This window comes from Bradysia coprophila (assembly GCF_014529535.1).
Source record: "Bradysia coprophila strain Holo2 chromosome X unlocalized genomic scaffold, BU_Bcop_v1 contig_12, whole genome shotgun sequence".
Lineage (NCBI taxonomy): Eukaryota > Metazoa > Arthropoda > Insecta > Diptera > Sciaridae > Bradysia > Bradysia coprophila.
This window is the reverse complement of record NW_023503293.1, coordinates 1,854,206-1,871,234: the sequence shown is the minus strand read 5'-3', so window position 1 is coordinate 1,871,234 and position 17,029 is coordinate 1,854,206. Positions and strand designations below refer to the sequence as shown.

General features: G+C 35.3%; 1 protein-coding gene across 3 annotated transcripts; it reads left to right on the top strand.

Moving 5' to 3' along the window:
* Nucleotides 1-718: 718 nt before the first annotated feature.
* On the top strand, nucleotides 719-12,148 carry LOC119067576 (protein twisted gastrulation-like). Of its 3 annotated transcripts, none has more exons than XM_037170661.1 (5): nucleotides 719-1,023; nucleotides 10,159-10,390; nucleotides 10,462-10,665; nucleotides 10,859-11,003; nucleotides 11,058-12,148. In XM_037170661.1, exons 2-5 carry the CDS (start codon nucleotides 10,171-10,173, stop codon nucleotides 11,236-11,238), a joined length of 750 nt encoding a protein of 249 aa, XP_037026556.1. In that variant the 5' UTR covers nucleotides 719-1,023; nucleotides 10,159-10,170; the 3' UTR covers nucleotides 11,239-12,148. The 3 variants fall into 3 exon arrangements, with proteins under 3 accessions (XP_037026556.1, XP_037026557.1, XP_037026558.1); XM_037170662.1 differs by lacking the exon at nucleotides 719-1,023 and adding an exon at nucleotides 3,542-3,752; XM_037170663.1 differs by lacking the exon at nucleotides 719-1,023 and adding an exon at nucleotides 3,839-4,099.
* The last annotated feature ends 4,881 nt before the right edge of the window (nucleotides 12,149-17,029 follow it).

Genomic DNA, 17,029 nt, shown 5'->3' with positions numbered 1-17,029 from the left:
TGATGAAGTCACAGTAGGCACTGCATTTCTTTCGTAAAGATAGATGACTTGTTTTCGTTGTATGAGTTAAAACACACAATATAATCAATCTTAAGCGGTAGCTCTCATCACATTACAGCCATTTTATCTAATGGTCTAGCCCTAAACCCTTTATGGGTTTTTATTATTAACGTCATTCAGACGTGTGTGTCTTTGTATGTTTTTATGAAAAGAAGAGATGGCGTTTGCCTCAAACTTTAATGTTGCAAAACATGTGCAGCATCTGATTCGGATTACGTATATGTTAAGAAAATTATCTCTTCACTATAGGTCTCTTCCAAGTGCAACATCGAAATGTCAATCGTCATACACAGACAACATAACCAAACAATCTTGTTGACAAAATGTATAGAATGTTATGATCAGAGCGAGAAAATGGAATACTACTTATTTTAACTTGCCTTGGAGTACTTGTCAAAGTATTTACTTCTCTTTCAACGTGGTACGTTGAGAGCAAGAGGACCGAAGACCAGTTTATTTTAACTTGCCTTGGGGTAATAATTGTCAAAATATCTTCTTCTCTTTCATCATAACACTCTGTGGAAAAGCGTTGAGATTATGGCTCTGTGGATGACGTTTGACAGTAAACTGCACTTTACACCTGCACTTGGAAGAGATCTACCTTGAACGAGACGCACAGCTTGAATGGACAAGATGGAGTCGATGTGAACACTGATCTAGTACATACATTCAAACGTCACTGATCTGTCATGATCGAACAGTAATTATTCATTCTTTGTCAAGTGTGTACATGTTTTGGTTTTCTGTTTATTTATTTTCGTGTTAAAATAAAAGAAAAATTAATGTTTCACTAAATCCATCCGGTAGATTGTGATGGCCAATATCCAAAATTACATGAATGATAACAGTAGCCGAATTAAAAAATTGTTTCTCGTAATTTTAGTCTATTTAGTGAATATTTCAATTTGTTAAGATTGTTCGCCTTTTTGGAATTACTTTTTTTGGTGACTTGGTGCAGTGCAGGTAAAAGTTTTCTTGTTTTTTTTCGTTCGTTTATTTGTGTAAATTATAAACATTACTCGATCACTTACTGTAAGGATTACACCGATACAGATAGTTTCTAAGCGTGTTCTTTGGAGAGCAGATTACATTTTTGCTTGTTTTTATTTATATCAATAAACCACTTGTTGTCAATGTTAGTCACAGAAAAAATGCTGTCGAAGACGTTGATATTTAGAAATATTTCTTCATCAGTGAAATTCGGTACACCTAACTAACAACTGAGATACGAACTCTAAGCAGCTATACACTACACACAGGCTACCTACGTTAATCACTATCCATAATTCCATAAGTCAAAGACTTAACGTCGTTAACTTGTATTTTATGTGAAGACTTTTGCACCCTTAAATGAGTGTGCGCAATAGTTATTTGCGTATCTGTTGTGGACGGTAAATTTTAGGATAATTTCGCAAGTTGTAGCCCGAACGAAGTGTCATGAAAAATACTATTTTTAAATGCACTTGACTCACGCCATTAAAAGCCATGCAAATTCAAGCGTGTTATTGCGACTTATTAAAAGGCATTGTCTATTGACCGCTGAAATTAATAAAGTTGGGATTGTGTAAGGTTCACTGAGGTTCACAATTCATTGAATTGGACTCGTTGCTCACCTTTTAAGAAATCTAGAAAATACTGAGTTCCTAGATCCACTTTAACAATGTAAAAAATTAAGTGTAGTACTGGACATCAAAACACTGGGCTCCTCTTTTCGTTCACCTTTTGCATCGTCGATTCTATTTCAATCCAATTCATGTATTTGTCAGTAGGAGAACATGTTGAGTACTGAGTACATTGATTTAGAGATTATTTGTTTAACAAGGGGAGGAATAGAAAATTCTGGAGCGATCCTCGAGGCGAGATGAACACAGGGGGATTCTTCTTGAAAACAGCTTACCGAAATCGGACTAATTTTCAAGAGGAATTTCTTATTTGTGTCCAGAAAATTATTCGACTCTAGAAGCCAAAACAACTTTCAAAAAAATTCTTCGAAGCTTCTGTGGCTAGTGGAAGGTGATCAAAAGCCAAAAACATGCACTTTTCTTACAGAAATTTCTCCAGTTAGACGAACCGTACATGATCGTGTGGGGTGTCATCAGAAAGGCAATTTGTTTTGTTTCAGGGATTTGGACGCAATTATGAAATATGAGAAATTGAAATGTTCAATTGTTTATATTTCATCGTAGATGCCACCAAACTTCGTAAAAGCCTATTTGCCATCAAACAACATAAAATTGCCTTTTTAATGAAACCCCACACGACCATGTACGTTTCGTGTAACTGGAGAAATTCCTGTATGAAAAGTGGATGTTTTCAGTCTGTTTCGGTTGGAAACTTCAACTGCACATATTTCAGTGTGGATGAATTTTAAGCCCAATAAGACTCCATTTCTCCCGAAAGTACATGCAATTACCTCTCTAATGACAGCCCACATGACCCTGCACGGTCCCCATTTTTTACTGGCCAATCGTGTCAGTATTTTGAGTCTTTTTCCTGATTTAACAGATCTCTCTTGTCACTCTTTTGCCAGACGCCTCTCAGATCGAAATTAAGTTTTTATTTCCAATTTTGTATTGCTTCGCATGGCACAAAAATATTGCGTAGCAGACTAGCAAACATTATGGAGATTGGGAGAGAACTTTTCATTTTTTGGTATAATACAAAAATCGGTGGCAAGTTTTATGCCAATTTGCAAGGGAGAACATTAAATTTGCTCGGAGATCACTGTCAAGATTTCTGACCTACGTTGTTTCGGTGGTGTTCCGGAAATTATTTGAGATAAATTTTGCATGAATTTTTGTGGTCTTTGCACCCAAATGAGATTTGAACCATGGACGTCATGCTTCTACGGCTGAACAAAACTTAAATCAATTTCTGGTCTTGCCCTTGCAGTTTTCATGCATCAAGAGTTACCTCATTTTAGTCGCGTATTCATTCCGCCTTTTCTTATAAGAATACTGCATATTGGATAACCCTGCCCCTATTCAAATATATTAATTTTTGCTCACTTTTAAGCTGGAACCATACAGTCTATGGCGTATACATAACGATCACTACCACTGTGGTAAAGAAAAGAGCGAATTGACTTTTTGCCTTCTTTTTAATTCATCCGAATGAAGAAGTCAGTTTTAATTTTTCGCATGGAACATACTTCCTAGCCTCACTTTAAACAATGTTTAAGAAATCGTTTGCTACACATGAAGATTATAAACAACAAGAGATTCTCTCCAAATAAATCGAATAGAATATATTTCATATCGTTCTTTTCTAACAAGGAATGTCGGTGATCTTTCCATCAGATAAATGTAAAGGAACACACACATTGTATGTAACTCAGTTTATCTTAGTGAATAAAAAAAGGTAAATTCTTCTAAGAAAACCAAAGCATACAGTCACATGCACGATGAACGATCTGTATACTAATGTGCATTTATATATACATACGTATACCTGTACGTCTTCAGAAAACGTACAGAGTCTCAGATCAATAACGAATTCTCTTTCGAACAGTTGCTTGATCATTATACTCAATTTCTCACTACACTCGCATATTTCGTTAGTCGTGTCCATGTATCCGAGCATATCGTATCGATTCAGTGAAAAAATAAATTTATTTTTATTTTAAAACCAAAGTCAAATCCTATGTTTGGCATTTCATACTGGATTTGTGCGTTTTTAATATAAAATTGCAGGTAAAAAGTAGTTTTTCAAATTACTGAAGTGTATTGTTGAACAGCGATACGTATTGTTTGGTTTTGCGAATGGGGGAGACAAAAGTCTGTGAGGCCATAAGAAAGTGATTTTTCACTCCATTTCATTACGACTTAATTGAAATCGTGTTTGGTGTGAAGATGAAAATTAAAATGATATTTCCGACTTAACTTATAACATCTCTGTTACAAGCGTAGAGATAATATAATAGTGGCGTGTGTGTATTTAGCTCTGGTGGTATCATGGACGAATTAAGCTCTTTGAAAGTGTCAATTCTCACTTGTTATATTTTTGTAATTACATTTACCAGTTATGCCATTCACTGTGGGTACGTTTTAATAGTATTGGGATTATTTTCAGTTTTTATTTTTGTTTATTTACATTCAATTTGTTTACGTTTTTAATTATTTTTGTTGTGGATTTTGAAGGGTTTTTTTTCCTCTTCGTTTCGTTTTTGTTTCTTTTTTTAAAACTGTGGCAATGTGGAATATAATAATATTTGATAATGTGTTACCATGCACTTAGATTACATTACATTCGGCTTTGGTGTTTGACTAAACAGGATTTAGGTGGTATTGGGTAACTTCTCAGACTAAAATATTCAAAACGAATTAACGATTAAAATTTGTGCTCTTGTGAATTGAGTGCAGTAGTTTACGGGATCAGTTGTATGTTGTAACAGACATAAAATAGCGATTTACCCAAACGAATTGACTCCGAGATCTCATGTACATTTTGAAGCTCTAGAATGAACATTTAGCGCTTAAGAAAGAACATTTTTATTTTTTACTATTGCAGTCTAGTACAACAAATTGCATAACTATTTTAAACCTTCCTTGAGTCCAGTTTTGAACTCCTAATTATCATTTAGGGTTAGTGATAACTCATTTCAATAATGTATTTTCCATTTTACAACAACTGTCAAGTCAAATAACCACATGCTATGATGTTATATTATCCACATGTCCTTCGGTGATAAGATTGGATTTAAAAAAAAAAACTTCCAAATTCCTTGAATACAACAGCACAAGAAGTGATACAAAGTTACCAAGTTACAGTGAAATGTTAGAATTCGAAAGAAAAAAAAATGTCCAAACGAAACTGTTTCCAGTAAATAAGAGGAATTTGAAGCACTAAGGTATTCTCCTTATGTAATTATGTGGCATTCAAAAATATATTAGGGGTACTTCTGTGGTTTTTTCATACTCGATGTACGCTCATCCAGCATATCGAAAATATTTGAAAATATTGCTTATAAATAGCATAACTTTGACAGCCCGTCACCTGAAAATAATTAAATTTTACCTCGACGTATTTTGGTTAAATAAACTATCAGTAATTAGCTTTTCAATCGGACCAAAATCTGCTTATCTGCTAAGCGATAAGACTTTGGGAAACATTTTTTTACGTATTGATCACATCACGATTTCATTTCACGTCTTATTGCTCGGCAGAAATTGGTCCGATTGAAAAACTAACTTTACCGGAGGCCTGCGATCCACAACACACTGGCAGTTTGTTTGTTTTAATTACTTTCAATTGAAGGCTGTCAAAACTATGTTATTCATACGAAATATACATCGAGCATAAAAAAAATGAAAGGAATACCACTATAACCGTAGTATGACTTACTGGCAGTTAATAGTTCCCACAATTGCCACTGATGACGGTAATAATTGAGACAGTTTCATTGATCTCGTTCCGAATTCGGTCTTAAATACCGAAAAACAAAATCCTCTTAGAATTTGACTAATTTACCGAAATGATTATCTTCCAACAACATTCTTTCATCGAACGATTTCCTGCATTAGATTTTCATGTTGGTTTTTTCGTTGTATAGCTCCAATTAAAGAATTATTCGAATTTTAACATGAGTCACCACACCACCAAACACAACGTTTTTTTTTGGTTTGTTTCCGTTTCTTTCCTTCATTATTTACCGATGGTGAGATTGATGGGCCGTAAGAAATGTTCTTCAAAACACAGATTGTACGATAAAGTGATGATAAATATTTGATTCGATTTGTTGCAACTAATGGACCGTTTGGTCGAACCTTCGTTTTTGTTTTCATTATATTTTTGGGATTGAATTTATTTACGAACTAAGGACTGCAATCAAAAATGTCTGCCATTTTGATTTCTTATTTCAATTTAATTAAATATAATTCGTATAATTTCAAATATTGTAGTGTTAAACACAAATTGTCCCTGTTACCTTAACAGCTTTTTTCTTCAGCTACTAAAACACAGTAAAATACATTCCGTCACTTAATAAATGTCGGTATTCGGAAGCATCCTCCTATTGTCGATATAAATTTAAAAAAAAAGTGAGAGGAGTCCGTAGCAGACGCTGCGATGGCAGCCCCCGCACGAACCCATATGTCTATTGCGTACGTGACCTTAGAGCGTTCGTAGTCTTTGTAACGTCCAAAATCCTAGTGCGTCTAAAACCCTAGTTCGTCCCAAGCTCTAGTGCGCCCTGAACTGTAATTTCGTTCTTGACCCGCTACATGTGAAATTTTCATGAAATGTGTACAACTTAGAAATTGTGAACAACGCAATTACGGAAACCCGTAAGAAGCTCCTTCGAATAATGCATTTCTCTGCCCCTAAAAACACTTAGTGTTCAAGAGTATCTCAGGCCAACAACGTTAATTTAAAATTTTAAACCAACAAAATTTACGAAAATCCAGGTGAGTAGCGGCCTCAGTTAAAATTCTATTCGTTATTCGATTACCTTCCAAATAAAATAAAAATTAGCAAAATCGGCTGACCCGATTTTAATTAACTCTTTCCCCTGGATTACAACCTCAAAAAACTTAGGCGGATCTTCGAACTTGACGAAAATTTATTTATCTCGCATCAACTGACGACGATTGAATAAAAGCACAATTTCGACTACTTTCGAGGAAATAGTTATTTGTTGGGGAAGAAAAGTTGGAAATTTCATTTAGAGGGTGTTTTTGAAGTTATTGACGTGACGGACAGACTTTTTTTTTGTAGATTAGGTATCTATAAACATAGACAAAAACTTTGCCCTTACCGTCTGCTTCGAATTCCACATGATACAAACATCGGGGCTAAAATCGAACCAAAATATCTACATTTTTAAGGTATATATTCAGTCCTGACTCTAAAAACCTTTGTACTACATATAAACATACGTATAGCGAAAAATGAAAAGAAAAAAAACTCCAAATGACTTCAGAAACTAACATCTTTCATTCGTTTCGTAGCGATTAACTAAAACAAAACAAAAACAAAAAATTTAGACCACACACACTTCCAACAAGCGCTTTAAAGAATTTGTACCGAATGTAAGATTCAATAACTCTGGTGAATTATCTTTAGGAGCATCATAGTAAATTTGTTTTACCGGCGCAAGGTTTAAAATTTTATTTTGTTTTATGAAGTTATTTGTTGGTTTTCTCTTTTTTTTTTTCATTTCACAGTAATGTTTGAGCGATCTGGGTTTAAACCTTTTTTTTTTTTGTCTGGATCTAGATTAATCTTTGTCGAATTTTTGGAAGTGCATTGATGAAATCGACAGTTATGCTGCGTTTTCCATTGTAATTTGATATTTACCACAAGCTGGAAAACATAATTGTCGATACCATCAACGCAAAATTGCTCATGTGCCTAAAGAGAAGTCGATTTCAATATCGAGATGACACATGAACATTTCGACTTAACAACAGATATCATTCATTACAACCTTAATTGTTTGACATATTTTTGTGCAGATCTTAATTGAGAAGAGATATGAACCGAATTTTTTTATTTTAGAAATGTCTTTTTGTGATGGTTAGTGCATTATGCACTGTGCATAGCTCTCCTCAATTGATTGTACTTCGTAGGAAGGCAAAACGTATTGTACAAATATACAAAGAGATAAAAGAAAGACAATCAAATTATACCGCAGAAGTGGAGCGACCATCCATTACAATTCGCTAAAAACTTAAAACAAAAGCAATATCGGTTGAACATGTCGAAACGCGGAATTTTATTTTGCGGGTCTTTAACCAAATGTTTTTCTCTGGTTATAAAATGTGTCAGCAGATTATGAACACAAATAGCGTCACAAAACGTTGCGTTGTCCGAGCATCGTAATGTATATTACTCAGTAAGTCTTCGGTTTAAAATGAATTTTAAAGCTCATGTCAATGATGTAATGACTCATTTCCAAAGGGCTTAGTGAGTAATAGAACATTACTGTCTCGCTGGGACATTTTTTGTGGAGGTGTGTGGCAAGGTCCCACACGTTGAAACAAAAAATATACCAGAGAGACAGTATGGTGCTTTGCTGTTTCGCGGTAAAATGGTCATGTGTACACGGTAGGGACGCACTTTCTGGCCACAGACAACCAAAATATATTCGTTTCCTATTAGGAACAAATAATACGAACGTCTTTCAGTTCAGTTTTCACTTTCTTCAAGGCTAAAACTGTTCTTGCACCGTGTGACTAGCCTATTATACAAGTTTATCCACGATTAAATGAATCGATCCACGATTAAATGAATCGTTGAATAAATTTCGGACCTTCGGCTGAAACTCGATCCCTTTCGTCTTCGGTATTATTAAAAGCTTTGTGGTCATTAATCAGTGTGTAATGTTAGTTCATGTTCATACGAGGTTTTCAATATCAATGAATGAACTTAAAAAGACATGGCAGTAAAGTTTGAAATAGTTTTATTGATTGAGACATTCGTAAAATCGTTTGTTACAGACGAGCGCGGTGTCCTGGTATCCCAGTATCGATTCGCAAAGTGCACACGCTTATTATTAGAGGGAAGGAGGTGGTAAGAAAAGAGCTTGTGCTTCATAAATTCTCAAAAAATTGGGTCCAGAGATCGTCATTTTTGTGAATGGCCTCTTATATATACATTCTCGATCACACATGTGTTTTGTGATAATAACAAAAGCATACGAGCCCACTTTGGCATGAAAATGACTGGACTGAGCAATACCGATAACATGCATTGTGGGTCCGGAAATTTATATTTCCGTCAAGTTGTCAACTATTGCTTCGTGGAATTCCAGCAATTTTTTGCTAGGATCGACAAAAACCAATGATCCACATTTTAAAAACGTTGACTTTGCGCCGATCACTTTATTTCGCAGATTATAAATCTGCAAAAACCGAAAACAAAAAGTGAGAAAATTTTAATTTGTTCAGTCAATAGTAAGGTGCAGTGATCGTGACGTCAACAACATACTTTGTTCATTTTATTTATTTTATTTTATTTGCATTCTTTAACATTCTTTAGCGAATGAATTTAAAGGCCAATTCGAACTGATTTCCAGCAAAAATTAATTTGTTTATTAAAAAGCTCTGCAATTAGGATTGGGGTCAGATAATATTGGTGCTTCACTCACTTATTGAGGTCCGTCGTTGAGCGGATAGTGGTAAGGTAACACGAGAATTTAGTTAAACGGCTTTCTAACACTGTGCGGAATAGACAACTGTCACATTGTTGTTTTCTTATCTGTTGTTGTGGTTTGTACTGATTGTTTCAACATAAATTAATCGTAGATGCTATTGGCACGTCATTTCGCCTGCCAATAGTCTTTGTAAAAGGGAAAATGCTATTGGCAGGCGCCTGCCAATAGCCTCTGTAAAAGGGAAAATGCTATTGGCAGGCGCCTGCCAATAGCATTTTCCCTTTTACACAGACTATTGGCAGGTATCTATAGTATCTTTAATAATAATTTGGCTATTGGCAAGCACCTGCGAATAGTCACTACGTAAATAAACTTCGTGTAATTGTATTCATCTGGTATTTGCATGCTCTATATAGGGTCGAAAATAGCTTGTTACACTACTAGGGAGAACAAGATAATTGGTTTGGGAAATCATAGATATTTAAGTAACAAATACGAAAAAGGTGAAAAGACTTTTACGAGAAGTTTGTTGATCCGAGGCGAAGCCGACGTCAGTAACACCGAAAAGGTTATTTATCTTTTTTCGTCCGAGTTACGTACATTACATGGCGAGGGAACGGAAAAAATGCTTCATTAGTGAAATAAACGGTTTTCGGTGTAGAAGCAAGTCTCGTTTTTGTGTGATTGTTGACATCGGTTTCGACTCGGATTAACAAACTTCACACTGGAGTTTTCAACTTTTTATCCCTCGACAAAAAAGTAACCATTAAATGCTTCAGTGGCGAAAAGGAGGGGAGTCCTTAATATTGTTCTCGAGTTTTCGTCCCTTTGCAAGTAAAATTTTTCTAGGATTTACTTTGGACGAGTAATTTTGGGCATTTTGACAACAATCCAAATCGCCTAAAATCTTTCGTCCAAACAGAGAGGCACGCAATTATTAAACTATTATCCCGACTCTAGGCTGGATTCATCTTTTTCAACGCAATTCTTTTTCTCATTCACAGATTAATAACATCATGACGGAATCCAAAACGACCATTTTAATATTCACCAGTGTCCTTTCAATAGTTTTATTAGCACATTTAGTTACATCATGTAACGAACAAGTGTGTGCCAGTGTGGTATCAAAATGTATGCTAACACAAAGTTGTAGATGTGATCTGAAGAACTGTTCCTGTTGCAAGGAATGTTTTAATTGTTTGAGTTATTTATACAGTGAATGTTGCAGTTGTGTCGGTAGGTTATACATAACACATTAAGTGGCAAAATTGAGTGGAGATTTTAATTTGGTATCAAATTGTTTGCAGACATGTGTCCGAAGCCGAATGAAACACGATCGGGCTTATCGACTCAATCGCATGTGGAAGAGCTGGAGGGTATTCCTGGATTGTTTAAGGCGTTGACGGATGTTGCCGATGAAGAGGAAAAGTGGTCAACATTTTCCTTTCCAGTCGATTTTGATGCAGCCCTTTATGGGGCGAAATTAGACAGAGATTTTAAGTTTTTCTTACGTACGTACACTGGCTTTGAATATGCTGCAGCTTGAAACAACAAAAAAATCGACGAAATAGTACATGGAAGTTACTTGTCCCTCATTTATACCGAACAGTATACCGAACCCATGTATTGACTCTTCAATTTTTTTTTTGTTCGTTGCTTTGAGCAGCCAAACAGTAACAAAAATTAACTTGAAACAATCCACAGATTCAACGGATCAAGAGCTTGATGCAACAATAAAAGAGCGAGAAAACATCATCACGTACAATTGTACTGTGGCATACATGTCGCAGTGCTTGTCGTGGAACAAATGCAAGACGAATTGTCAAAGTATGGGCAGTAGTAGCTATCGGTAATGATGACAAACATTCACTCAGATTACATTAAATAATCGAATGCTTTCCAGGTGGTTTCACGACGGCTGTTGCGAGTGTGTAGGATCAACGTGTATAAACTATGGAATTAATGAGAGTAGATGTACTGCTTGTCCGGAAACGAAAGACGATGACTTGGAGGATATGCCCGACGAAGACGAATTAGATTTTGGAGAAGGCAATGGACCATTGGATGTTGACACGAATATCTGATTATTGGATATTGAATGTTTGATACGCGGTTTTTCTAAGAATATTTCATTTTTTTGTGAAATTGTCTATCACCATCATCACCATCTTTATCATCACCATCATCTATACCATCATCGATGACGATTAATATGGCGATGATAATGATGATGATAGAAGAGATGATGATGATAGACAATTTTTGTAAAATTGTCACGCCCCAGGAACAAGATTCTATGTTTTTTGTAGAAATGTATAAATTTGAGTTGATTGTCGATTCTAACAATAACTTGCCAAAAACACAAAACACAAAAAAAAACTTACGCAATGTTTACGTATACTTCATATATAATGTGCCTTAATGACTAACATTCCATCCATTTTTATAATAAACATGACCGTCCTAGCGCTATGACGGAGAAAATGCGTTAACAGTTCATTTGAATTCAATTTTCGACGATATTAAAACGTTTTAGCCTTTAAAACATCAAATCATTACTTTGTGAACTGAAATGAGTGTCACTTCTCCAAAATCGATCTTGCGAAGCATTTATACTCTTCTCGGACAACCGAAACTACCATTAAACAGTTACTGGAAGAGTCGTTTTTTAAGTTATTTAAATTACACAACGCCATATCATGTGCCAAATTAAATACTGTTCTGTTGGTTGACGAACAAAATAAAAAAGAATTTTTATGTAAAATGAGGACGAAAAATGTCAAATTTGAATAATGTAAAGCTGGTCGATTTCAGTGATTCGGCTGGAAATATGTGTAGTTGATCCACAAACGATTTTTGTTAGAGAATCACTGTGATCTTCTTGATAGTTCATACGATTTTCAATCACCATGGAAGGTCATGTTTGTGCTAAGTTTAAAATTTGGATAGCAAAATTGTGAGTCGAAATAGACGATGAATATAAAAAATACTTTAGGTATTTGTGTGTGTGTTGTTGTTTTTCTCTCTCTCTCTCTCTCTCTCTCTCTTTCTCTCGTTGGACGCAATAAAGGCAGGCAGTCAGACAGATTTCTATTTTAATTTTGTTTGGTTCTGTTTGGTTAAGAAAATATTTTCTCTAATTTTCGCGATTTTCTTAGATTTTTCCGGATTTTTTTGGAAAACGTTTTTCAAGAAAATTCGTAATAACTTTAAAAAATTAAAAAAAATCACGAAAATTCGAGAAAACATTTTTTCAAATATAAGTAGTGGTAGGATGTGAAGAGCAAGCAATGCCTTTTTCGAAAGTGCATCCGAAAAGCAGCCTACAGCAGTGAGCTTTCATTGGTGAAATTAATAAGGAAATAGTAATTAATGCAACAAGTTGCGAAATTAGGTTGTTTTCGAAAAGTTTTGTCAAAAAACTAAATCCAGTGAAAAAAAAGATCCTTTATACTTCACCCAAGTAAGGAATGAGAAAGTTCACTTTTCGCAGCGCCGTTGCAGAAATGATTAATCTAGATACGAACGAGAAGTTCATTTAGCCCTATCCATCCGCACGTTTCAGAAGAACAGAAATGGACTTAAAAGCCACCGACGCGACGCAAACGTATCTTTTGTGATTTTTTTTTTCGACGTTTATTGCTTTTAACCGCCATTTTTATGTCAATTTTAATTAACTGAATTTTACCCACTGCAACCGCGCTATTCGCAGTGCTACAATGGGTTTCTAAATTAACTTGATCTTGATCTCAGTTGATCATTCATCATTGTACATCACTACTGCATTCGAGTGTAGCTATATGTACAGCCAGGTTGTGGTATGTGGTATAAGCTGCAAACAAGCAATTTGTCGCATTCTCGATTGCTTTCTCTGACAATTTTATTCGAAGATGTGAACTACCCTGGCGATGAAATATTTGAAGTTCTGCCACTCGCTTCGCTCACAATCTTTTCTTTCTCGACTACGAAAAAAACGACTGCTATTAGGCAGCGATTTAAGTAAGACCGAAGTATGCAAACCTTACCATTAATATTTGGCAAAAATTTCTCTAAAATCGACGTCCGGTATACCCATGTTACCTATTTTCATTATTTTTAACTTTTTAAAATATTTTAGCCATCGAGTCAATCATAAAATGCGAAACGGTTTTTAGTGCTCGTATAGTATAATCCAACCAGGTGTGTGCAAACGTATACGTTAAGATGATTATGCGAAAATAAACTATAAATAACTTGCAATGTTTGATAAAATCTCTTTTTTACCTTATTCAAAATTAAATAAAATTTATGGCGTATTTGATTTCGTGGATTTGGGCTCGATCTTCACCAACTTTAACACTGTCATAGTTAGCGTCTCACATTTTTATTACTTTTTGCTGACTTCTTCTTTGAGTCGACATACAATAATATGTTTTTATCAACTCAGTGACGAAAAGTAAAACTTTCCTTACCTTCATTTCACGATTTTATTAGAATTAGATACGCAGGAACGAACACACCACTTCTGATAATACTACATCAAAAAAAAATTTACCGCATCATCACCGGAGGTCGATTTTCGTGTTTACTCGGTGATTCATCGTCGTAGGGAAATCATGCAGATACCCGGGTAACCCCAAGGTAGATTATAGTGTGGAGGTAAGATAATGTCATAAAAAACGGAATCAGATGTACGTCATCTCTTCCTTTTGTTAAATACAAAAATGAAGTAGAAACTCTGACCATCTGTTTTGAGATAGCGAAAATATTTTCTGAAACACAAGTAAATCGCAGTTAACCATTTTAAAAAAAGGTGTCAGCATCGAACTTATGTACTAGGCCGTGTGTCTGAATGACATTACCTCCAAGATATATCTACCTTGGGTTACACATCTAATTTGACGATAAAATAACGGATTTCATAAAAATTCACCTCCTGTGATGATTCTAGTCGTCGTGATGATGTGGTTACTTTTTGTACTTACACCTAAAATCATCAGAAGTGGTGTGTCCCTTGGTGAAAACGTTCTATACATCATTTTCATGACCTTGTAAACGTCAGACACGATCTCAACTGTCAGACATGTCGAAAAATATCGAATGAATTGAACGAACGATTTTCATATTAAAACCAGTAAATTGAACGCAGTTAACGTCAATTAATTGAGGTTAAGGATTGCTTGACGAAAAATTAAGTGGGTGGGGTTACGTTGCGGAGTACCGTATAATGAAAATGATCTATACGAGGAGAGGTTTGTTTGATTAACCACTCAAATGCGTTACTAATCAGTTGCACAAGTTGCCTGTTCTCGCACCTGGCCTGCGGTCTCATGTGACAATTAAACATCTACTACCTAAAAAACCATTTATCACCCAGTTGCATAAATAACTATGTCTGATCGTATCGTACAACAACGACGATAAGCTCGCGAATTTCTTTTCGAGATGATACGCACACTTATACTCAAGCCATTATTTTCGAATGATCATTATCATCACTATCTCGCGTTTCATGGACAGACATTCAGGCGTTACCTGACTAGACTATGTGTCTAAGTATACCGGGTGTATGTTTTGTCTCTTTGGTATATCTCGCCAATTTCATAATATTAAGTCATCACATCATATTCGAAAACCTTGAGAGTGCAAACCGTTTCGTAACTTTTTTTTTTGAAGATCGAGCAGCTGTGTAGGTATTTTTAAAGAATTTTAGTGTCGTCTTTTTTATAGGTAGAGGATATTCATTAGCATAAATTTCGTATTATTGTTTTTGTTTGTTCTTGTCAACACATTTGCTGCTAGTCGACGATAATTCTTCGATTTTAAGCGAACAAAGACATAAATTTGTATCTAATTAAATATCTTATCCAATGGACTGGACAGTATCCATGCAATATGCATATTAAGAGAATAGTCCGGTTAAGAACATTTCGAATACGTCCGTCCTTACTTATTTGTGTATGATAAACAAACTAGAGGAAACATTTTTGTATTTTCTATGAAAACAACGATTTTTCTTCGAAAGAAAAAGTAGATTTTTTTAAGAACCAGTTGAGAACGTAGCAGATGCAGCTCGTTATCCTAGTGAGTACCGTAGTGCTTACTTAACTGTAATGCTTATATAACACGTGCGTACAACCATAGATCGTACGTAACCGTACTATACTCACCCCATACACCTAATGCATTTGTACTTTTGTGAAGTAAACATGTTTTTCTTCTGTCGAAGGATATAGTCGTCGACTTTGAAGTAAGTAACTCATCTCGTTCCAGCTGTTTTTCAGCTGATCCACTCATGCAGCGCCGTCATTAAAAAAGCGGTACCGGTCGAGTAGAATCGTCTAAGAAATGTTACTACTAATTAAGAAGAGGTCGAGTCGGAGTATCTGAGCAAGAAGTTGATTTGAGGCTCGGTTCTACATATTGTATATCATACCGTTGCGACGAAGTCTACCCATACCTGGAGTTTCGCCCTAACTTTTATTTTCTGGGTTCTTTTCGCAACTCTCTTCTTACTATAACTCTACAAATATGAACGTGAGTTAGGTGTACTAATTCAAATTTTTCTTTTGTTCTGCTGTCACATTTGACAGTAGAACATAGGAAAATTTTGAATTAGGTCTGTTTTGCGTTGCTATGTGTAGCTGGAGTTAATCATAGCACTCAAAGAAAATTTTCAGCAACTCGTTCAGCCGGTCTACCCCATCATAAACTTAGATATCGCTTACATCTCCCAGATAACAGTACAAATTCACATAGTCAGTCAGGTAATGGAATCACGCTTTCGGTTGGTATATAGTAGTTATCATTGATGAAGAACCTTTAAAACGATTAACATATTTAAATAACCAAAAGTTGAGGGAATTCCTTAAAATATACTTTACGTTCCGACAGTAATAAATATGTGACATATATATCGCCAAAACACATAAATATACATACACCCAATTGGTGGTGATGACTGGAACGTTGGTGAGATATTACAAAAAAATTGAAATCGTTGGGAATTTCCAAGAAACAATTCGAAACTTGGATTTATTTGTGTTTCGTTCGATTTCATTGATATTCGGTGGCTACAATTTTTTTTACGGTTTACTATGGTCAGGGTTAATAGGTATGAAGTATTAAATCGGTCGGGAAGAAAAATTAATCTCTATGCTGTAATGACGGATTTTATGTATATACTCACCTCTTCTGATGATTATCGTCAGAATCATGAGGTGGTGTAAGGATGCAGCGAGCGATCCGGCGTTTGCAGATGATGTCTAAAATTGATGTCGTGCAAGAAAACACACTTATGCAGATATTTCACACATAAATATTCTTTTATTCAAAAACGTGAGGTAAAGTTAACTTATTTGCATGGAGCCAAATTTTTACCTCAAGTTTTTGAATACCTTACTAGGCAATGGGGCAAAAGATGAAAATGGTACTTCTTGGGTGTTTACCGTCGTCGGCTACGCCATTTCCATCATTTACCCCATTAGTAAGTAATGTACTATTATTTGCTATTAGAACTGAGGAAGCTTCTAACACAAAGTCTTTTACTGGACGTTTCTAATTCTCTACAGCGGTGAATTTTTTCCCGAGTTATTTGGATGACAAGTAATAGTAGATTATTCACCTCTGTCCATATGTTTATTTAGACACTTGGGGAGTTATTGCATGAGCCGGAGGCGAATGGTATAACCCCAAGTGTCTAAATAAACATTTGGACCGAGGTGAATACGCTATTTTATCTACCTAGGTGAAATAATAGCACTTTTTCCCTGCTATTATTTCACCTAGGTAGATAAAATAACATACTGCACACGGGAAATAATTTGATATCTCGTATCACGATGAGTAAAAGTACCTCGGGCTAAAGAAAGCCATCGGATACATATCAAATTACTT